The sequence below is a fragment of the Montipora foliosa genome, chromosome 5 (genome assembly GCF_036669935.1).
Source record: "Montipora foliosa isolate CH-2021 chromosome 5, ASM3666993v2, whole genome shotgun sequence".
NCBI lineage: Eukaryota > Metazoa > Cnidaria > Anthozoa > Scleractinia > Acroporidae > Montipora > Montipora foliosa.
The window spans coordinates 36335819-36360818 of NC_090873.1; the positions used below are offsets into that span (position 1 = coordinate 36335819).

At 39.2% G+C, this 25000-nt stretch overlaps 1 protein-coding gene across 4 annotated transcripts in view; it reads right to left on the minus strand.

Moving 5' to 3' along the window:
• The window catches only part of LOC138004112 (uromodulin-like), a 44693-nt gene extending 26892 nt beyond the window's left edge, over window positions 1-17801 (minus strand). For 2 of the 4 annotated variants that reach the window (XM_068850532.1, XM_068850531.1), the window contains exons 1-3: window positions 17607-17801; window positions 4040-4396; window positions 3809-3955 (exon numbers count right to left, since the gene is read on the minus strand). In XM_068850532.1, coding sequence (XP_068706633.1) covers window positions 3809-3955; window positions 4040-4396; window positions 17607-17751 — 649 coding nt within the window. In that variant the 5' untranslated portion in view covers window positions 17752-17801. Of the gene's footprint in view, window positions 1-3808; window positions 3956-4039; window positions 4397-16592; window positions 16744-17606 lie in introns of those variants that run through there. The other 2 variants (XM_068850533.1, XM_068850534.1) reach the window with 2 other exon arrangements.
• Window positions 17802-25000: the final 7199 nt, after the last annotated feature.

The window sequence follows — 25000 nt, forward strand, 5'->3', positions numbered from 1 at the left end:
AAACAACCACTCAACCGAGCTTCTCACAGCACTCATGTTTGTGTTATACAGCTCCATATTTGGTGTAAGGATGCCATGTTTAAAGGGACCTTGAAGGTGCATTCTCAGAGGATATGCAGGGTTACCGTACACACAGAGGGGTACACCTGTAGGACTAAATGCATACTGGCCAAGGTCACGAAGCAACTGAGAGTCTGTCAGCATGCCTGCATCATGTTTTCTTCCCCCTAGAAGTAAAATAATATAGGTATAATTTCCATGTGATAAAATGAGCACTACAAGTAACTGGGGCCAGCATACAAATAACCGGTTATAATACAAGGTTAGATTGGATACATGCACATAGCTTTAGTGTTTGTAACCAAGCTCCATAAAGTTGCATACTATTTTATGAAGGGAGGCTTAAAATTGATGTGCATGTGGTTGCATTCATGCATGAATCTTGAAAGAGATGATCTATCTACAACTTACCAACTGGGCCATACAAGTTTCCAATTAAGCTATTGGGCAAAGCAACGCTCTGGAATTTCAGGGCATGTACCCTTTTGTGCCCATTGTAGAGGATTCTCTGGTGTTCTCCAGACCTGGATATAGGCCTCACCGTGCCATCAATAAATCCAAAGCAATTTGGTAATGGCGCTCCTTTAGCTGTGATAGCATCAACATAGCTTTGTAAGTTTGCAGGGCTCAAGACTTGATGGTTCCATTGCAACACCTTGTGGCCATGAGTATTGTAAACATAATCGATCATCTGGTTAGTAACCATGCTGAGCACTGGCACGGGTTTCGCAAATCGGACGATCATATCTCCATATCTGCATGGATATGACAAGCGCTTAAGCAGCATACAAAGGCCTTCAACTCCATCGCACACCGAGCGCTGGTTACAGGTAAGGGTGTCAGGAATTTGTAAAACATTGTACAGCCGTGGAATATCTCGCTTTCGGAAGCGAAATTCCGCCAGACACTCAGATTCGTCGAGTTCTTTTAGAGCAAAGGGCGTGTATGAGTCGTATGGAAAGTCTGCATTTTTTGAAACGTAGAGGTCGTTAAGAACACGAAATTCTTCGTCTTGATCGTTCCATCGTCATGGCTTAAAAGAAGAAGGTTGGGAACGTCTCTAAATGCCATGATGACGAGAAATGGGTACACCAGCGAAAAATCTGTCGACGATCCGAGGTTAAAATGCTTAAACTTTGTTTTTCCCGCTGAAACCGAAACCCTATACCCAGTCCACCGCGGTTCGCAAACGTCGTCGTCGTCGATTTCGTTGTCGATGCTTAAGTTCCCTATTGATTCGTCAAATACTTCTTTGCTGGATGAACTGTTAGTTAGTCTTTTGTTGATGTTGAGTGGAATGTTTTTCAGTAATGTTGGGCGGTGGTTGCTTTGCCGGTGGATGTACGATAGTTTGTTGTTGGGCTTCATGTATGGTTTGTAGCTTCCATCTGTAAGGTCGAAAGTTACGTCAAGAAAGTGGACGATTTTTTGTTGGCACCGACTGTGATCTTTAGGTTATTTGATTTAAACACAACCCCTGGATGACAGTTTTCATTGGAACTGAAACACATTTTATGCTCTGAGCGGGATTTGAGCCCACGTCCCCCTGATTACCGGTTGGGTGTGATCACCACTACACTATCAGAGCAACCATGCTGGCTACATGGCCAATCTAGATAGCGAATAGGAATTATTACGTGGTCATCCCGGGCCCATGTTTTTCCCCAACTAAATGACGCTGGATCAACGAGAACGATGATTCACGGGCGGACGAGAGAGAAGAAGACAATTTACATACAATTTAAGAGGGTCTCTCGAGCCAACAGGGCAAGAAGGGTGTAGCCACACTTCGATATATAATGTAGTAAGGAATAAACTTCTTGAGGCATATATGTTGGTAATTGGTTTAATACTTCAAACGTTCGCTGTTTAAAGATTATGAATACCAGATTGGTTTATGTAAAAAAAACCTAGTACAACAGTGAAATGTCAAGGCTCATTAATTTGATGGTGCTAATCTAAATTTAGAGTTCGTCCAATGCAACCATTCATGTTTGCGGATTTCTAGCGCTTCAATGATTTTACGCGTGCGGATGTCGTCGATGTTCCTGTGGAGGATTACCCAAGAGATATCTTGCATGGATGGTTTGTTATGACTTATTAAATGTGAATACACTGTCTGTTTCACCATTCTGATATGTTCTTTTATTCTGGATCCAATAGTTCTACTTGTTTCACCGATATAATGTGTCCAAGCGGTACACATTGTCCATTCAGGACCAAAATAAACGACCCACACGACACCGTTTCTCTCGAATTTTCTGGAAAAATCCTGAGATTTCTACTTCACACTGTTTTCCCAACTGAAATGTGCCTTCTCCCTCCCCAATGTTGAGCCACGCGTGTTTTGAAGCACTGAGACCACTGTGATACCCAAATCAACATTGGGGAAGGGGAAACCGCCACAAGTGTTTCAAGATTTTTGACGAGTATTGCAGCTTCTTAGGAGTTCTAGTAGTTCAATGGACAGAGCATGCGCATCCGACCGGTGTTATGGAGGAGGTAGGTGCTTTAGATTCACATTTTTCAATTGTGTTTTCGCACTTAGCCAAGCAACTTCTATCCGATGTTATGTGCAGGAATAACCATAGATGTCCGGAAACAAGGCATGAATGAAAATAAATCCCGAGTACGATATAGGGCACGCTCCAAATATGTGACATACACCCTTTTTCACTATTCTTTAATTAGTTTTACACTGTTACAATTAATCACTTAGGTTAAAGATTACGTTAAGCAGTTCTTAAAGCAAAGCGGGCTTACTGTCTTTCATGGCCATACAGGTATTTATCTTGATCAACTTCGAACTCCAAGTTCCACGGACTGTAGACAACAATTATTGACCTTCTTGATTCACTGGACTTTCTGTGTACACAAACTCTCAGGAAGGACTTCATAATAAACTCAGAACTCTTTATCTTCTTCCCTTTTCAGCTATTCTCTTTCTTCTCTTTCTTCTCTCCGGATATAGCAAGGTCAAAGGTTATATCTCCTCCATAGTTATCGCAGTTGATTATAGCTTCATCGCAGTTGTCGCATCCATCAATCACAGCCGGTCACGAGGGTAAGCCCTCGGGCAAAGAGTTTTTCTATTACTTACAAGTCTGCTTTTATACCTTTACTCTAAGCACCTAGAATGTTCTGTTTCTATTTATAGTGTACTATTTGTGGAAACTGCTGAGTCACATGAAAATAATTTCTGGAATATTACAGATTTTAACATAGTTCTAGAAAAGTCTGGAATTGCATGACAGATAAGCTAAAAATAATTCTGATCCTCATAACACCAAAAAAAAGTACAAATTTAACCGCGATTAACATGGATCCGCTCCCTGAGTTTTGCTTTAAGTGCAACAAGATAATAAAAGCCAAAAGAGAGAGGTGAAGAAATAAAAATGAAGAGGGGAAAGAAAAGAAAAGAAAGGCATTCACTGAATTACAGGAGAAGAAGGAGTAAACAAAGAACAAGGAATTAAGTTAAAAAGATGAAGAAGATGAAGATGGAAATATAGTCAAATAAAGATAAAGGTTATAGACGCAGATAAAAGTGAAGAAAGCCAGTAAAGGAGAATCCGAAATAAACTATGGACATAGGATTAATACGAAAATGTGGATAAGAATCAAAACGGTGTTCGAGATGGAGATGAAGACAAATATCATTGTAGATGAATGTTATTACCTGGGGATAAAGATGGAGATGAAGGAGGAGACGGAGAAAAGGATGAAAGAAGATTGAAGTTATTCTTACCTTCGGTTTTCATATCGCAAAATGCAAGTACTGGAATCCCTGGTTTTACTGAAGACATCCAGTATTTGCCGTTGGGTGATCTTCCTTCACTCATCTTAATTTCCTTGCAGGACTCGGCTGCTAGTTCAGAGATGGAGCCCAGTGGGGCTGAAATTCAGAAACTACTATTATTTCTTTATCTTTGTTTTAGCCGTTTTTTGCATACAACAAGCCTTGTTAAATTTCACTTACCTCTGTTTATGTATTTTCTGAAATAATATCTGTCTGCATCTAGAATAAAATCCTCAGGTCTGGCTTCCTTGGTGCGATCACTGAATTCGCACATATGGAGAGAAATCACAAAGTTGAAGCTTTGGCAACGATCATCTTTGAGGCAGGCCGAAAGGCAATGAAGGCCAATATTAGCCATCATTGTTTGATAGATGTGTCCTTGCAACATCCATCCCAAGATGGACTCCTCAGATCCAACTGTAGGGCACCGCTGAGTCTCCGTTTTGTTGATAATTTGACAAATGACGACAAAAATCGAGAACACGAACAGAGTTTTCATGTCTTTGGTGACAATTGCTGCAGCACTTTTCCACATGTCTAAAAAGGAATTCAAAGTATTTGCTTAGATTGAAACTTGATCTCTTTACGCTCTATGAATTCTGTAAGTCTACTTTCACGCCCGATTTTTACTAATATTTTGTCAGTATATTCATCTAAATTTTGTGGCTTTACATATTTACAAGTACTTGCATACTTTCTTTAAAACCACCCCTTCGCACGTCAAATACAATGGCGGTTCGACCAGATATCAAGGGCATAGAACTGCCACATAGAAAGGAAAATTATAGCACAACAGAAGTAGGCTCACTAGGTAAAGATAAATGTAAAGTTACTTTTTTTTAGTTAACGTCGGTAGGTCCTTTAGTTACGAAGCTGGCATCCATAGAAGCCGTCGGTTCTCCTTTTACCACCCTCTGCCAGTGCTCCGTTTTACGGAGCAGAAATTCGAAAAAGTCGAAACAGACGTTGAAGTTGAACTGGGACCTATTGCTCCGAAAGCCGCGTACTAAGCAATTGAGCTACGCTCGTTGCTCTGATTGATAAGTTACCCATTTACTAGTTGCCCATTGGTGAATATTTATGACGAGAACACGGACACATGCGCCGGTAAAAAATCGCCTTTTTCCTCAGCATAAAATAATGACCGACCATCCTATCGCCAAAAAAGTGAAACTTGTGCTGCAATTTCTTTGCAGCTTTATAAGAAAAAAGAAAGATTTTAACTCGTTGGTGGGTATTTTACCCGACCCACTGGTAATGCGATTTACATGCTTAAGTGAAAGCCAGCTCGACGTGTTAGTGAGCAAAGTGTATTCAAATTAATTAAGAAGAGAAAGTATGTCCCAAACTGTCATAGGATGATTTCAATACAGCTGATTGTGTACCATCCAGTTATACCTGTACTTGGGAGGTTTGTTAAGCTCTCAAATGGCGGCTATCGTCTCGTTCGACTCTTACGCTTCCTTCATGGTTAGCTACCTCCCGCTTGCAACTAACTCGTTATTACACGCTGAACCGTTTACTATTTTTTAAACTCTTAACTAAGTTATCTCATTCATTATCGTCTGGTTTTCTGGACTTACAATTATCGCAAAGCAGGTTACAATATAAAGGATGCTTGCCTTGACCTTGAATCGCTCAACACAAAAAAGTTACGATGACCTTGTAATACATCTTGAGTAAAAGTTAGCGAGCGGATGGAAATATATACGAAAAGGACTGCGAAAAAAACAAATTAAACTTGAATACAAAAAAAGTGTGAAAAAAGCTAAGAGATAAAAATAATAGTGTAGTAGTCTTAAACTTAAGGCCCCCAGGACTAAAAGTGAATTGCTACAAAGTTTGTTACCATTTAAAGAACACCGGGCTTTCCTCGAAAACAGAGTGAAGAACATCCCTGGCAAGTACATGAATATTAAATGAGGTTCAAATTTGCGCCCAAGAGGGTACTCCCTCTTCGTCAGTGGTTTGAAAGCAACTGGAAAATGCGCGTGCAACGTAACGCAAAAAAAAAAAAAAAAAAAAAAACAAAAGCAAAAAAACGTTTATAGCGCGCGCTGACTTTATATGAAACCAAAGTCCACATTGAGACAACCAGGCTGTAGTGTGCGGTGTATGAAAATCACCCTTGCCTCAAAACTTCGTCTGTCTGTGGCATCCCTGCAATCCGAACGGATTACAGAGACCAGCATGCCCTGAGTAGAAAGATGGCATCGGACAGGAAGATTGGAGACTGGTAGTCTTATGGAGCGTAGATGTTCCCTTGTCACCCAAGCGTCTACCAGTTTCTCCGATATAGATCTTGTGACACCCGTGGCATTTGATAACACAGATGCATTTCGATGTAAAAGTGATCCGTTCACCTGGAATATCGATAAATGTGGAGGGGCTGGTGTGGAGGCAGGTGTTGCAGCAAAACTGCCCACAGGGAAAGTACCTCATCAGCTGTAGTCGGGTTAGTGAGAGTGTTTCTGACTAGATAGTCCCGCAGGTTCTGATCACGTCATGACTGCATTGACTCAAGCCTTCAAGGAATTTATATTGACACGCAAATAAACTTTGTTCGCGTAGGATATTTTGTGGCTGGACTAATTGAAGCCAGTGAAATTTAATTATTAGCATCTGGGAGAAAACACTCGCGTCGGGAGACCCAGGGAAATAAAAAAAAATGCGCTTGATAAACTACGGGAACAAATTTTATTAGCATAATTAATGTTAATTCCTTGAAGGCTTGATAAATACAGTTACGATCGCGAACAGCTTACTGCGTACAAAATCCTATTAAGTAATAAAAGCGGCATGAATGCGCAAAAGTTTGTTACTACGGCTTTCATTCTCGCACCTTTCAATGCTTTCCGTCTTCGCGAATGCATTTGAACTTTGTCAACACGAAGGAGGCGTGACTGTGATTGGACGACTGAGTCAATGCAGTCATGCCAGTAGATCCAGGGGAATAGACAACTTTTACGGTTGACAAACTACGGTCCGCCACCCCGGTAAGGGTCAGTTTGTTATCAATGGTCGAAGCCTTTGCGACTATGGGGCTAAAGCGCCGTCTTCGCACCCTTTTTTGTTGCAATTCTTGGGTTGCACGTCACGCAAGTGAAAACATAAATCGCTTACCATTTAAGAAATTGAGTCAAGAAAAGGACATGTAATAGAAGAGGAATAAATAAACAACGGGCCCAAGTCTCAGAGCTGTGAAATATTCCGTACTTGAGTTATTCGGCAAAATATATTTCTCAAATTTGTAGAGATTAGTATGGAGGTGCCATGTTGGTGTACTGCTGAAGTATTCCAACATGGCGGCCGGAAACATGTAGAAACATCTGGAATTTAGTTTGGCTGTCTTTAACACTTCTCTGCTGTATAATGAGCTAGCAAACATTCGTATAGACACGTCTCCTAGTATATTGGCGGCTTAGGCTACAAAAACACGAGGGAATTCGATGTTTTCTATGCAACTGGCATGTTTTTCGAAAGCTGTGAACATGTCACGTACTGTGAAAAACTGAAATTCAAACTGCTCTATTTTCGAGACAAAGCACGGTACCGAGCTGAAAACATGCAAACAGATATATTTTTAAAACCTTTTGTAGATGATCGAGATAAAAACTCAAAAGGATCTTTAGTTTTGTATCTTAATTTTTTGTGACGTCACCTGCAAACCAAGAATATTCACCGCCTGACGTTGCTCGCAGGACTGCTATTCCGTTGATGGTGGGTTGAGATGAAAGTTCAATCTTTGTCAATTGATTCTGATGTGAAATTGTGACCCTGGGAATATTTTATCCATAACTCAAACTGGTGGCACTTGATAATTCAATCTCCAGCATTGGGACTTTATTATAACCGTTGACAACTACGAAATTGAGAAATGGCTCAAATTGCGTCGGATCTGGAAAATAACCACACAGAAAGGAAGCGATCCACGACGGCAATAAGGTTAGGCCTTTTAATTGAGATTTTTTTCATATAAATATGTTCTTAAGCTTTTTATCGGGATTCTCATGCAAATCCTTAATTTTTGTCGGCCATGCTTACACTGAGCTTGGGGCGCCTGTGGTCTTGTGCGCCCAAGAACAAAACACGCTGTCCGTCACAAATTGTCTTCCCATTGTACATAATTATTTATGTAATCATGTATCGAGATATGTATCGTTTCGTTGCACCTGTATTGAGATATGTATCGTATCATGAGAAAATGTATCGTTGCAGCCCTAGCCTCGTAGCCATTGCGCCCAGGTCTAGATTTTTGCCAATTGCCGGAGCTTCTGGAGAACCCTGCTTGCTGCACTTCAATCTTGTGCCCACATATAGTTCATTCCAAAAAAGCCTCGGGGCCTGTAATCCAGTGTATTATGAATTCTGTTGCATAAAACATTTGTTACTACGAAAGAAGCAGCTATTAGCTTCAGATATACAACAATATATGGCTTCCTTTTTCATTCAAGAAGTAAAAAAAAAGGCAGCAATTTCCTTCATTTGTCGAATTATTTTTGAGAAATATTTTATAAAAGCCATAGCATGTTTGCGGCTAGGGTTTGCATAACTTACGGTCTTAAATTCTCCGAACTCCCCCTTGTGTTCAGTTGAGGCTATGTAAACAGAGAAAAAGTCCTCTATTGCTTGAATTGTCAACAGCTGGTGCTGAATTGACGGACGTGGTGGAAAAGACATCCATTATTTTTGTTGGCACCCCTTTGAGAAGTGCCACAAATTGGTTTGTTGCAAAAAGAGGGAGGACATTTTTGTGCCACCAACAGGGATTCTGTTAAGGTTAGGAAACTTCGGGGTGCAGGGATGGCGCAGTGGTGAGAGCACTTGCCTCCCACCAATGTGGCCCGGGTTCGATTCCTCGACTCTGCGTCATATGTGGATTGAGTTTGTTGGCTCTCTACTCTGCATCGAGAGGTTTTCTCCGCGTACTCTGGTTTCCCCTCTCCCTCAAAAACCAACTTTTGACTTGATTTGCTTTCAATGTTAATTTCACTTTACAGTGTCCCCAACTAGTGTTCCAACGCTAAATCGACTAGACACTTAAATAAAGTTCATTTCCTTTCGTTTCTTTTGCAGGTTCAAGGTATACATGTACATTGTACATCTTGTATTGTTTTACATACATTTCATTTCTTTGATTTGATATCGTAATTTTGACATTTGCTTCTTATTTTGTCAAAGTTATTTAGTGTCAAATTCATTAATAACTGAAACAAGTCTTGGCCGTATCGAAAAATTATATTCGTTCCTGTCTCTGTGATTTTTATAAATGCTGCATGCTATAAACAGGTATACAATAACAGGACGCACTTTTTTTGTCTATAAAGAGCTCAGTAGTTTCGTTCTTGAACAAATTATAGGAACTGCAAATATACATGTACCAGCTGTAAGAGTTAACATGTCATCAAAGTGAGCTAGGTCTCTGCTTATTTTCTTCTCTTGCATATATTTCAGTTTCTTCCTGGCTGAGGCCATCTCTTGAATTTGTAGTAAACACTGAGCATTTACATGTATGACGAACAAAGGCCTGTTAATGCACTCAAGAAGGAAATCACAACCCTTGCACACAAATGTAAAGCGCAATATGACAGTGTTGAGGAGGGAACAGATTGCGCTCAAAATACTGTCTTACATGGCAATAAGAAATGTGATTGTTACATAATTTAATTTAATAATAATTGTCGTATTACTTTTTTAGCGTACATTGAAATTTCCATGAACCCTTTCTGTAAACAAGTCTCATATTACTGTTACCATTTTGGTAAAACATTTGAATTGGTCTCAATGTTAGAGGGTACATGGAAATTAATCTCAATGTTATAGGGTACATGGAAATTACCATGGACGCTTCGGTATAGAATTTTTTAAATAGCCTCAATGTTACAAGGTACATTAAAATTTCCATGAACCCTTTTGGACAAGAATTTTTGAATTAGTCTCAATGTTACAGGGTAACTGGAAATTTCCATTTACCCTTTTGGTCAAGAATTTTGAATTCGTCTTAATGTTACATGGTGCATGGAAATTTCCATGGTTTTTCACCTTTTTGGGCAAGAATTTTCGAATTCATCTCAATGTTACAAGATACATGGAAATTTTCATGAACCCTTTCGGTATAGGAGTTTTGAATTAGTCTCCATGTTATGGGGAACCTTACCTTTATTACCCCTTTTATAGAGCATCTTTGAAGTTTTCCGCAATTTCTAGTCGAAACAATGTTTTTGTCCTTTTGAAGAGTATTTACACATTATTGAGGTACGTGTGCACTTGGGAATACAAAAGCTTGTGTCATTATAGGGATATTTGCCACACAAGTGAAAAAAATAAACGCTGCTATTTGCCATCGTTACTGTTAATGGACAAGTAGTAAGAATATTCAAGACACGATTTGAAATGAACGAAGTCAGATGTAAGCACTGTTGGTCACTTTAATCAATGTAACTGCTGATAAAGTTTGAAGACTGAAATCAATGGACATTTTTTCGGTCAAGTGTACGATTTTTTCTTTCTACCTGGAAAATATTAAGGTATAAAGTTGTATTCTTTTTCCAAATTTCGTACTTCAGAAAATCACAAGTAAAAAATTACTTGTTCTAGTTGAAATGATAACAAAGTTACGTGTTTTCATTGACTGAACCAATAATATTGGTTATAAATGCCCTATAGGCCAGATTACATGACATAGTCATGCTTGCCTTACTAAACAGTATGAGTCATTTTCAATGAAATTAACTTACAATAGCCTCCTTTTTACTATGGACAGCATGTAGTGCATAGTATTGCTGTTACAATAAATAGGCCAATCCAGTAAATGTGTTTTTGAAGTACTTTGTTCCAAGACTTTACTTTATGCTTCTCTAAGATAACAGGGAGACAGCACATACTTGACTCTTGGATATGCTAGCTCAGGGTAGTACAATGTTGTCAAAAAAACTCTCTAGTTTTGGCAACTGGTCACTCCAGAAGGATTTTTTAAAACACACTCTTTCTTTGTACATTTCAGTGCCACCTTTCACTGCGAAGCCAGTCTATGTCTTACAGCAGCAAAACATCTTCTGCTGATGTACATGGAAATCGTACTGTTGATTCCTATTAATAAAAATATCACCTTCCACCAATTTGCAAATTCCCTTCCTTATGTGATCAGCTTTGATCACAATGAGCTTAACTTCAATTAGCCCATCTGGAGTAGATTTCAGAGGGTCATGGACTAAACCGTCTCGACGTTCTCCCAAAAACGCACGGGTTGCATTTACAATGAATCCACTTTTTTTTTTTCACAGTTACTTGATGACTATCTTCCTGCATTTCAGCGATGTATTTACTGATAATCTCTGGCTCTTTGTCGAGACCTTCCCTTATAAAATAAGTCGGGAATTTTTGATTGTAATGCAATATCTCTTGTAGGGCTATAACTGGAGAAGTTGATACTTTCATACTTGCAACTCGTTTCCATTTGATGCTGTAATCTTGGTCTTCTTGCTTCATTCCATTTTAAGCTACAGTGTTCCTTTAATGATTGGTCTCTAGTTTCTCTTTAATCAACTAAATTTCATCATCGCCCAAAGCCAATTTTCTTTTAATTTTAGAGCAATGCTCTTTTAGTTTCTGCAAACTAATGGGGTGGACCTTCGGTTGCGAAATTATGCATTCAGTGTCACTAGAACATTTACAGTAGCCATGATCATCACTTAAGTCTTCAGGCTTTTCCTGTGCGCGTTTTCTTGGTAGAATGTATAACAATCCAATTTCTTGTCCTTTACTTGCCAGATCCTCAAGTTTACATTTGAAATTTTAGAGTCCTGTTCTATCAAAGTTTCTTTGAGGTAGAGCCCTCACTGTGACATCTTTACTTTGACATAAGCTACCTACTTCTGATCTGTATTTACCGTCATGTCCATGTCTTACACACTTTACTTGGAGAATAGGGTGGCTATCTGCTTTCCTTTTTCTGGAAGGTTTGTTCCAACCTCATGGCCAGAAAAAAGACAAGATGATTTATTTAACTCAGTTCAGTTTCACATAATATAAAAAATTACAGATAAAATTTACATGGGCAACAAAAGAGAGTGTAATAAGAGTGTAAGGTGTAATAACAAAATTGGGAGCGAGTTGGGATCATCCATTGGCTGGGATGTGCAAGCTGTATTTTTTGCATTATTTCACAGAATTCTTCCAGGAAGAACAGCATAGAACAAACATGATTACAATGACCTTCAATACCCGTGGAGTAGCCACACTTTGCACAAAGTATCTTGCCACCCCTCAATGCAATAAAGTCAATGTATGAAGTTGATTTCTTCATAGGTGGTAAAACCTTTCCTGATACAATCCATCTTTGCTGAGCTTGTTTTTTCCAACTTAACAACATGACCGGATTTAAAGAAATTATATCTTTTTATTAAGGGTTTGACGGTAGTAGTGCCTCCCTGACACATTTTGGACCGTGAACGTCCATATCATATTATAGTCCACATTTAGAGCATCTGCAAGATCATCGTTATATCCTTCTGTAGGAAAGGCACCGGACGATTTTGGGCGGATATTCTCATATAGTCCAAGTCGGACTTTCTTTTTTGTCACGTTTACTCCTCCGTCTGGGTCAACTAGTTTTCAGTCTAATTTCAAATAATCCTTGACCCTAAAAAAAGAGGTTGTTTATAAAGATTATGTTAAGCTTAGAATATTGTTTGACAGGGATTCATCGAACTTCACCTCAGTCGTACCTTTGAAGAACCAATGCCTTTATCCCTGTTGTTCGATCTTCTCTGTACTGCAGCCAGCGACTTATCATCCAAAAGTTGCATTCTTCGGAAGATTCCTTCGCACTTTTTGCCCCAAACTTTGTCTTGCGTTAAACTAACGGAACTCGAAATTATTCCGCTTGCGTCTGAAGGTTCTGTCATATGGATTGTCCTTCCAATATGGGGCCACGTTATATTTGACACGTGGTAAACCAAAACACCACGGGATTTTGAAATTGTGTTTTTTTGCATAATTAATTAGCTTCGGTCTTCGGGTGGGCAAAAAACATAAACAGATATTCAAAACTGTTTTCATGAACAGATGTTCAAAACCGTTTTTAACCAAACTTTCCAAATTTTTAAGTCAAAATTATGAAATTTTCATTCATGAGAGTTTAATTTGATGATCTAGCGCGCTTTTCAACGCGAAAAAGACGGCACGAAGTGGTTCGTGGAATTAAAAAACATGTGCTTATACAGGCGCCTTAAGCTCCGTGTGAGGAAAAGCCAACAAAAATATAACGATTTGTATGGGAATCCCGATGAAAGACCTGAGAAGATAATTTTACGGAAAAACATTCTGGGCGTTTTCCATTTACCAAGAAATACCGAAATTTCGGTTGGGATGTAAATGGAACACACCTTTTTGGTTCGTTCTAATGGAAAATTTCCAAATGAACGGAACTTCTGTAAAGGTACTCCTGTTTTCCCGTTGGAAACTTTCCGATGGAAACGTCTGTTCCATTTACAACTTTTGAAAGATCTTATCACTTCCAGGCTATTCACGGCCACATTTTTAAATTTTGGCGCGTAAAATCGCAATCACTGGGCGGCGAACGGACCTGAGTTAAATGGAACACGTTTTTCACCCGATGGAAATTTCCACCAAAATTTCCGGAATTTTTTTGTAAATGGATAACGCCCTCTCAGTTTAAAAGCCTAACCTTATTGCCATTGTGAATTTTTTTGCCAGATTCGACGTGAATTGAGACATTATCGTACGGTTATAATAAAATACCAAGGCTGAACAGCCCACCAAATGGAGTCGAATATACCTGGATAAAATTCTTCCACGGTTACAATTCCACCGTAGAATTCAAGGGCAAAGGTTTTTCTTTCATTTCACTCCGCTAGCCGCGCAATCGAAGCCCTGCCAGCGACGTCAGGCGGCTGTTAATTTCCACGAACGAAACGATAAAACGATGGAAAACATCCTCGTACACTTTAAACACAACACGCTGACCGTTGACTTCGGTTTGGTAACGAGTCTGTTTGTGGTTTGGTAACGAGTCTTGGTTTGCCTTTATTTGTCGTCCCTGATGACACAAGTTCCCAGCCTAAAACTTGGCATATGATTGGCTTATTATATTCACTATTAGCACACCAAAATTGGAGAAAACCTATTTGCATCTTATTAAAAGAAAAGGACGCTAATTGCTATTAAGAGGCGCGACCTCTCCCTTTTGTGTCACGGAATTTTCTTTCAAATTTAAGCATAGTTGATACATGGAGATAGTGGCAAAACTTGACAAATTTCCTGTTGCATACTTTTGTCCGTTTTTGGCCTTGACCCTGCACAAAACACACCTTTTTTCGAGAAGATAACCAATGAAGTTTTTCCACTAAGTTACGAGCAACCAACAAGCGAACCCGAGCGAAGCGAAAATAAAAGATTGTGCACTGTCTCGGTCAATTCAACATCGCTTGCGAAGACATTGTTCTCGCTTTTGAAAAATTTTAAGGTTTCACAACCAGTCCCTCGATTAACTATGATTTAAGCTAAAACGCTAACCCTAATGTATAATAAGCATATATCATAAAATGCACGAATTTAGATTTTGAATTTACACTTAGTAGGTTTAACTATGATTAAATTAATTCATATTATCCTTTAGTGCCTGAGCCTGGTATTTTTTCATTAGATTGTTGATTTGATCTGAGGCTATAATTCCTAGTTACACGTGTACTAATAAATACGTGATTAAGGTGTTCAGCAGTGTTCAATGCCCATTGCTTCATGGGGTTCAATGTTCTTTCAAGTTCTCGTTTTTTGTACTGTGATCGGTGTTGCTGCCTCGAGGGATGGGGTTTGTGTGTGCTTTTATTTATTTTCCTTTTATATTTTCTTTTTTCCTCTTGTCGCCGCGCCAGGGGAACACGCACGTCACATCTTGCGATAACATTGATAGCTGCACATGAAGCCGCTAGACCAAGAGTGTCGAAAGTGTGGGGTCAGCTGCAAGCTTTGAATCGTAACTTTCTAAGCTGCATTCAAATTTCTTCAAACCAGACTAGCATGCACAAAACTGTCTGAAGTTAATATTTACTGTCCTCTTACTGACAGCTGACTCCTTCAAAACGTTAAACTTTCTGTAATTTACGACATCGCAAGTCTCTGGTGACTACAAAAAAGAATGAATTATGGTTCATTAATTGCTAATGGCAGTTATGGTTCGTGCTTTTTAATTAAGAAGTGGTTTTAAATTCCTGCAATGTTGGACCGAAAAAAGACTGGGGTTTCTTTTTTTTGTTTTTCTTTTCTACCGAATCCAGGCCAAAACAGAAAGGGAAATATTTAAGTGAAGTAACATTAGTTTTCAGTAAACAAACTGTCATTTCTTTTTTTTTCTTTTTTTTTTTTTTTTTCAATGAATTAAAAAAACACCAAAGGAGCAAAGAAAGATGCCAATATTTAGATTGGAAAGTCCACGACCGTGCACAATCTTTTGTTTTGTGCTCATACACTATGCATGAATTACGTAATCAACACGTTTCTATTGTTTACTTCCTCAGTACGGAGTAAACAACTATTGTACTTTGTGCGCGGTCAAGTCAAAAAGAGAACTAAAACCTCACGCACTCACGCTCTGATGTTTAAACTGTGTTAATGAAGCACCTGCCTCAATAGCATTTTTTTCTTCGCTGGAAAATCTACAATTACTGAGATCAACACGTACCGGCTCTAATCATGGCAGTCTGTAATAGCAGGTCCCAAAAGTGAATTTTCAAGAAATTGACCAAGTTGTTGGGGTCCAGTTATCTGGAGCTTTTTTTCAATAGATTAGCTAATATTTCCACGGAATTTCCCGTTAAAAACTTTCAAGTTTAGCTTAAGGAAGTATTCGTTTCAACTTTCACGCTTTGCTTTTGATAAAGAAGCTGTCATAGTAGTTAGGCCATCCCTTTTTTTTTTCGCCGTTTAGTATAGCGTCGTTGGTATAAAAGAAAAAAACAAAAAACAAAAAAAAAAAACGACGTTTTAAAACCATTTTTATGTCCCTTAGGAGCTTCGGTGGTTGATCCTTTTTCCCACGTTGTCTTAATTTTGCAACAAAATCCACCAACGTTTCCGCCATATTGATTTTGGGTTCACGTCTTGTTGTTTTCCTGACTCCACAGCTATGATGCTGGGGTACAAGGCCTCCGATTCTGAGACTGCTTATAATTTTTTTTTGGTTTCTTTTTTTCAATTCCGACCGACCGACCCATTATCAGGAAAAGCATTCGATGCATTTTTGTATATTCTATATTATATCTATTTAATACTTATTTCATTATAGTTCTGTAATAGGTCCGCATCAGCGTAACAGCTGCTACGGTTTAAACCTGCTTTAAGAGTTTGACTTGACTTGACTTGACTTGAATGACTCCATCGTCAAAACAACGAATTACGGGCCGGATGTATGTATTCTTGGAACAACACTTGTTTTACACCAAAACTACAGAGAATGAGCTAATTAATGCTTTCTCGATCAAAAAGAATACATGTACACTGTCTACCATAAATAACATCTAGCCTGTCTTCACCTGAGCGTACAGTTCGTACCAGAGTAAATGTCGGCGCCAATTCAATCCTCGCCTGGCGATTATTTATATACATGCACTTTCCTGGTAGACAGAAGGTTTTATTTTTCAACGAGGTTTTCACGCTAACAACCATTCCTACATTTTTGCTAATGCCGTAGGTAATCGTATCAATATCTTCATACCTTTTATAATTTCTGCACTTCCGAAATACTTTTACTCCCTCTCACTTGCGTTTGGTCAGTAAGCCCACTGAGTCTGTTGCCACCTTCCTCTGACAAATGCGGCTTAAATACCTATTTTATATTCCATAAAATCCATACTTGGTGTTTACGTAGCTATGTGAAAATTGTCCGTACCTGCAGAACGAATTTATCTCTAACCGCAAAAAAGCTGGTGCCTCCGGGGTAAATAAAATGTGAGATGTCACTCTTGCGCAGTATTAAATCGACTCCCTTTGTCATTTACCCATAGAAGACCTGGAACTTCAATTCTTTTCTGGGGACACTCGAAGGTTAACGAATATATACTTTTGAGAGAGCTATCTCTACACCTTAATTAAAGCAACAGATGTGGCAAAGTACTTTAAACACTGAATCTCAGCTGAGATGCATTTTTTAAAAAGAACTTGGCTTGATAAACGGCATCTCATTTTCGACTTTTTAATGGGGGGGCGAAATCAGCAGCGCGTTTGATATAAATAAGGTTTGTGTTGCCATCTGTGAATAGCGGTTCGACGTTCCCCGTTCTTCGTTCTATCAAGGAGCTCTGGAAAAGAAAAGGCAACGATAGCCAAAAACAGCTAAGCAATGGTAATGCATGCGATTACCGATTCCATCATGTTTGCATTTTGTGATATTGAGGACTTCAAGCACGCTACAACTGGATTGAAGTGAATAGAAAGGTTCACGGAAAGATCTTTCACAAGTCTGCATTGTCGTAACAAACAAGCAAAGATTACCGGGTACAGCTTTAAGGCTAATAAACTTATAAATGACTTAAGTTCAATTAATTGGAAAGAGGTTTCTGATAAATGCGATGTGAATAGATCATTCTCGCAGTTTTTTTTTTTTGTTTTTTTACATATAAAACCATTAACCGTGTAGATAACAAACTTGCACCCCTCAGGGATGTTTGTGTGCGAAAATTAGAAATGCCGTGAAAGAACAGCTATCTGTGCTATTCCCAACACAGCTTACCACATTTTTTGTGTGAAGCTGCCTCGTAAAGGGGTGTCTTAAAACACCCGCCTGGAATGAAAAGTACACCATGCTGATGAGACTCAGCGAGGCTGAAACAGCTGTCCGTGGTTGCTAATTGACCGGGTGAAATGATTGTGCGCATGTATGATACGTTGCCCACGCCGGGTTGATGTTAGTGTGTTTCACCTTGGTTTTTTTGTTTTCTTTTTAACTAAACCTTGGTTGACGGCTGGGCTAAAGAAATCTATAAAAGTGAAAAACAAGCTATTTTTTTGAATCAGATTAGCCTAAAATGATAAATATATACCAACAAGTTAACAACCCTAATTCGATTGAGTAAACAACTTCACTATCAAAAATGTTTTGAATGCAACATTAATAATATGTCCGGTCGACATGGAAAGATGTTAACTCTTGGGAAATGAAAAAAGAGGAAAAAATCCAAAAGAAATCGCTTCATTGGTCCAATGGAGCATAGAGTTAAATCAGATGATCCTAAAACAATTGGTAATACACTCAACAAATATTTCTCATCAATAAGGCATCGACTTGCGTCTGATATTCCTGAAGTAAATGCTACTTTGTCTGATTATCCTGATCCACCTCTACAGAGCACTTTCTATTTTGATCCAGTTATACCACATAAAATTGAGTCTGAAATTGGCATGTTACCAAACAATAAAGGCTTAGGGCTTTAATCTAGCCCTGTTAGACTATTAAATATTTCCAAATCCATCATATCTAAACCATTATAACTGAATTTTTTTTTAATCAGTCCGTACTTAATGGGGTTTATCCTGCAGTAAATCAAGTATTCTAAAATAATTGCAGTGTATAAGGGGGAGACGATAAGTTAAAAGAAAACTATCGGCCAGTTTCTTTGTTATCAATTGATAATCGTTTATTTGAGAAACTTCTATGTCGTAGACTAATAAAGTTTATAGACAAGAACGATATCCTTAATGACTAGCGGTATGGCACGTTTCCTAATAAACATAGCACCCAGAATATGATTCTTGATATTGTGAACAGCATACATTCTGTTGGACAAAAGAAAATACTCCTGTGGAATATTATTTTTTATAGATCTCAAGAATGCATTTGATACTGTTAACCATGAGATTCTTTTAGCAAAACTTTTGGAATTATGGAATAAGAGGAGTTATAAATTCTTGGTTCAGGTCATATCAGTTTCTCTCAGATCGCCGACAGTCGATTGAAATAGGTAAATGCATATCTGACACTGAAACGAGCTTACGTGGAGTGCCTCGAGGATCTGATCTTGGATCCTTGCTATTCTTATTATGTAATGTTTAAAAAACAAACAACAGTGTTTTTAGACCCAATAAAACACGTCCTGCGAGTTATTTTGAACGCCTTCAAAAACATTCCACAAAAAGCGTGTTCCTTGGGAGTTTCTTTACAGGTTCAAATTGTGAGGGCAAGATATAAACATACAAGAAAAACAAGCGGAACTTATAAGCAGTATGGTAATTTTTAAAGCATGTTTTTTTTCCCTTCAGTCCTTTCTTTGTTGCAGTCGATGGTTGAAGAAAGTTGGTTAAATATGTTGCATATACGATCGGTACGACTTGTCGGCCCGACGGCATCGGAGCGCAAACCTTCCGTGTATTTCGACAGCCGATGAATGACCGATTCATAGGAATACAAATCGGACCGAGTCAAAAAATCTGTCGCAGTGCAACAGATTTTTGAAGAAAAAATTGAAGGGACGTTAACGCAGCCAGGATGAGTCATAATAAAAAACTTGAATGGGCGATATCTGGCTAAAAATACTAATAATTGCACGCTTTCGATCACTGAAACTGTGGTCTTCAAAGGGCAAAAAGACCGTACCGTTGAAGACCAAAGTTCTAAGGCGTCGAAAGCTCGCAATTTTTAATTTATTTAGCCAGAGAACCGCCCATTCAAATTTTTTATCAGATCTTTTGAAGTCGGGCCGTCCCTCAGAGAAAAACCGCCATGTCATTCAAAGGGTATGCGAGTGGGTAATGCGCACAAATACCGCTGAAAAAAATAAAAGCGTCCAAAATGGCGGATACTAAAAGGACAACGGGAAGATCTTTGGAGGAAAATTACATTTTTACACAATTTACACGGTGCGATTTATCGGCCCGGCAAATCGTGCCTTGTAGACCAGCCCTAAGAGAAAGTTAAGAGAACTGGAAACTGCCAATGAAGTAAAAAAAAACCTTGGCTACGCGGATACGCAGTGGAAACACCAAGCTTACTAGTGGATACTCGGAAACGCACTCGTTTTCCTGGTTCCCAGTATTTCTCCTTTCTTTAGCGACAAACAAAAAGAGCTTTCAATTTACGGTTCCGTTATCTACACTTTTTACGAGATCGTGTGAAGAATTTACGCCAAAATAAAACTGAATAACAAATTACTGTGCATTAGATACCTCGTTCTTTAAACGTGGCGTCAACAACATTGCTTCGTTCTAGCTTTCATTTTAAGGTTTGGTTAACTACACTTTTCTCGAAATAAGACTCCATTCCTGATCAGCCTAAGCGCTCTTTCAGTGATTAGCCTAAGCACTATTGTAAACTTTTAGCTTTCATTTTGTAACTCGATAGCAACTCTCCAGTTGAGCTTGAGCAACTCGAGAGTAACTCAATATGAACCCAATATCAACCCAATCTGCAAGAATGGAGAATTAGGACCGTCACGATATTCAGTTAGCAGATCAAAGTAGATGATCAGGTCGGGGCGAAGCTGCAACGTTTTGTGGCCGCATTAAAATTAGCTGCAGTTGAATGTGACAAATAAGAAGGGTTCGATGAGATTTGCCGAAGAATAAAAGAGAACGTTCAGCATGAGCCTACGCAAATAGTGACAGAAGTCAACAAATTGGCACATTGTCCAGGAGTTTCGCATTGGACCGTTAGATCTTGTGCATGCAGTTCGTTCATAAGAATCGTTCTCTTGACTTGAAAGCGCATCAAGAGGTATTGCTGTTATCGCTTTTTTCCAGTTTGCAATATTTCCATTTTATATAACTGTTGCCTTTTCATTGCCTTGGTTTTTACTCTGGCAAAAAGCAGCAACATACGCTAGCGCATTAAGTAAACATAATGTTGGTTAATGCCTACACAGAGGATACTAGGGATCAAGAGCTACTCAGTTTGCTGATGTTCCTTGTGTTAATTCTTAATATGCTTGCGTTGCTTCGGCAAAACTACCAACAGGCTACAAACAGCTAATGCAGTTTTGGAGGTAGGCCAAAGCATGTGTAAATTACTGAGACTGATGAAATCAACTTTTGACTGTACGGCCCCTTTTGCTTATCCAGTCGTAATCCCCAACCCGTTGACGATTTTTAGCCAGGGGTCTTTATAGAAATTTCCCCTCGGCAATGCAGATGGGACATTTTTAGCGAATTTTAAAATCTCTTCTCTACAAACGTGAGCAGTCTATTTAAGATATTGCTCTGTGATAACATCTATGATTGCCACAGTCTTTGTTATTCTCAAGATGTCTCAAATCGAGTACACGAAATGCAACGCTTCATCGTTCTCGTCGGAATCCGTCTGGCGCCGCCCACCCTTTACTATACTATGCAGACCTTGTGGTCAACAAGTAAAAATAAGAAGCCAGAAGCTAGATAAAATACTTTAACTGCAATTTTTGCAAACTTATCCAAAAAAGACTCTCCAGTACCACAAATGTTTAGCGGGTACAAGTAGAGGGTTAGGATTAGGCTATGGTTAATCGTCATCATTTCTTTTCACAGGAATACATGAACCCAACAATTCGTCAATAACCTGCATTTCAAATTTATATACATATAGTTAATCTCGTCCTTTCACAGCAATACATCAGCCCAACAAATTCACCTGCTCCCAGCTGAGTGGCGCTATAGCTCAGTTGGTAGAGTGTTGCACCGGAATTGCAGAGATCATTGTTTGTGCGAATGCTGTTTGAAACCGCATGAATATTTCAGGTGTCTTTAATAGAAAAACCTTCGACTGGGCTTTGAATTTTTAGAAAAGATTGATTGAAACACTTGACATACCTTGGGGTTTACATGGAATGCACCTATGGTTGGTGCCTGACGAGTACGTGGTGGCAAACGGATGGGTAGCAATTCTCGCAAATGATAATGCAACTAGCAAGATACAAAGTTGCTTTTTGCAAACACACAGCATACCTGGAGAAAAGTTGGCTGAGTCAAAAATTCTGAATTCTCTGACATCTTATTCATCGACATGCCAATGACTGCCATGGTATTCTGCAGCGGTTTGCGTTGAAACTTCATTTAGGATGCAGAGTAAGAGACAAAGTAACTCCTCCAGGTACGCCAGCTACAAGATGCTCATAACGAATAATTAGCAACTAATCACCTCAGTATCAGTGGCTAGTACTGGATATTTACCAAGCCGCGAAAAGATGATTTTAACTCATTTTATTCCTGCAACGATTACAATGTTTTCCAGCGCAAATCACGCGTGCGTTGCTCGGAGGTGAATAGCAATGGATATTCGAAATTTGAGTAGCCAATTATAGCGAGCCTGCAACGCTATACACTGTTCTAGTGTATATTAAAACAAGTTATTGACGAGACTTGAGGAGATTGCGACCGATCAGGAATGGTTTGCGCTCACTCCTAGTGTAAATGGCTTGGAAAGACCAAATAATGTTTTCCCGACAGATAACTGATAATTGAAGTACCCTTTATGAGTTTCATCAAAGACGTCTATCTTTTGAACTCACACGCAAACGACCCAATCCTCCTAAGAGAAAAAGGTCAGCTTGGCCGTGAAATAGGCGTCCATGGAAGCCGCTTTCTAGATGTGTTTACACACTAGGTTGTTGCCGCCATATATTGCAAAAGAAGTAGTTCATGCTTTTAGCTGTGTCAAACAGCATGGACACACAGCCTGTGCATCAATGGAGTCATGAATGCATTCAATAAAATGTGAAGAGCACTCTCATTATACTCCTATTCACGAGTGCAATCATGAATACCTAAGAAGAAGCTATGAGATTAGAGAACGAATCTTTGTACCACGTGATAATTATTTCCAATTTATTTTTAGATTGCGCCCATGTTAAGAAGGTTATTTTATAGGCCATTTATGATTTCATGTCTGCCTCCTCTTCAAAGCGGGTCAAAGCACAAAGTTTTTGTGATGATAATTTCTTCTACTTTACATATGAATGAAAACTAATTATAGCACTTAGACTCGCTTTGAAGAGGAGGCAGACAAGAACTCGGACATGGCCTCTACTTATATTTCGTTCTCATGACAGCGCGGTCCACAACTCCACTTTCACACTTGGTCACTTAACAGAGCTACTCAGTATGACACAAAACTAATAATTGATGTCAAATAATTTTCTTCAAAATAGGGCCATATATGGGGGCATTTTCTCTCTTACCTTGTGTTTTTTAGTACCCATCCAATAAATCCACCTCAAGCATCAATCAATTCTTAGCAAGTGAGAATGAGGTAAGAGAGCGGATGCGCCATCCATGGGCCTCTTACTCTTTTTTCAAAATATAGTTTAAGCGCATGGTTTAGCTACGCAGCTATTTTTAGAGAGGCACCTGATTGGCCAGTTGTAATGACGTAATGAATAATTATGAGAATAATACAATTTCATGTATTTTAATAAAGAAAGTGTTGAATATTTTTTGATATGTAAAGCTCAAAACCATACAGCAAGTGCGAATAAACTCAGAAGTAAGATACCTCCACATTCGCTTTCACATTCTCGTATGTGTTTACTGGATGATTCCTCTATACTTTCAGTTCATTTTCTTTCCAGGAACTAAAGAATTTCCTCTCAGTTGTTCATTGCGCTCAGACTACAATCAAAAAACATACTGACAAAGACGATCACATATTTGCAGCTACATGATTTGGACACTGCATGGACGTGGCACAGGGAAAAATCTCCACCCGGCGTCTCCCGGCCCTGATCATCTAACTGCGTGACATTGGGGACGAGGTTTGCGAAAGTTAAAACATAGGGACGCATTGCGTACGTGTGAAAGTGCACCAACTTGACACAGTGCTTTATTCCATAACTATCAAATGAACTGCGTTTTGTTTTCCAGGACGTTACATGTAAAATACTAAACCCAGAAAAAATGAAGAAAATAAATGGGAATCGAGAAGTATTAGCCTCCCCGAGACGTCCTTTGGGGTTCGTTTCTCACGTATTCATTTCTCCCCCATGACGTCTGCTAAACACAGCCGACATTTATGTTCACCAATCTCAGGCCGTTTAAGGATTTTTGTAAAACGTAACCCTAGCCGCCTTTTCAGATTCGCGGTTAAACATGACTGCCATTCGTAAATCTTTTGATCGGGTGCGTGAGAAATTTATAATTACAGAGTTATACAAGTATCAGAAAAAAGCTATCCTGCAAATTATAGAGATAAAGACTGATGTGTTCAAAAATGTGCCAACCGGATTTGGCAAATCCCTTTTTTATCAAGCTTTGCCGCTTGTTTGTGGCACAGTACGTGAAACTACTGGACATATTCTTGTTGTTTCGCTCCGTCGCCCCTAATGAAATGGTAATAGTAATGAATTTATATAGTGCATTTTCTATTAACATAATCAAATGCGCTTTACAAGCAAGAGATCTATGGGTGAGATCGGACATCAGCATATATAGGCATATATCAGTCCATTAGCGATCTCACCTAGTACATGAATGAAATGAGGCCTGACCACAACACCGGGAGCTCCATGCCCTGCTCTTTACGAATAGTATGTGGGTTCTTTTACGTCCCACTGGATTGTGAACATTGAGGGGTTGTGAGACGGGGCCTACGGTTTATAGTCCTTATCCGAGAAGACTTGAAAGTCTTAACCATTTGCCGATGTAATTCCAAAGTCAGCACTTTCTTATCAGTTATTTTAAGACCCTGAGTGTTGGTCCGGCCGGAGTCGAACACACGACCTCCCGCATGGCAGTCCGATGCTCAACCAACTGAGCCACCGGTGCGCGGTATGAAGGATCAACTTGGAAAGCTTGCAAATATTTGTATTTCTGCTGCTGCGGGAGAAATGAATTCGTGACAAACGAAACCCAAAGGACGTCTCCGGGGATGCTACTTTAGGCACTGAAAAATTTTGCCTACAGTCCCTGCAAGAAGATGGGCTTCGTGTCTCGGGCATTTAAAATCGCTGACTTAAGTTCTTATCAAAGAGATGTTTGCGGCGCTTTACAGAATGAGTACGTTAGAATTCGTATGGGTGAAACATTTTTCTCCCATGCGATTCACACCTATTTGTGGCGTTCCCTTGAGATTGATATCATATTTACAGTTCTTTGTGCGCTATTTTAGTGGAGTCGTTTCGCTTGAATAACCCCATTTCTTGTAATCCTTCGGTTGAACTGATTTGA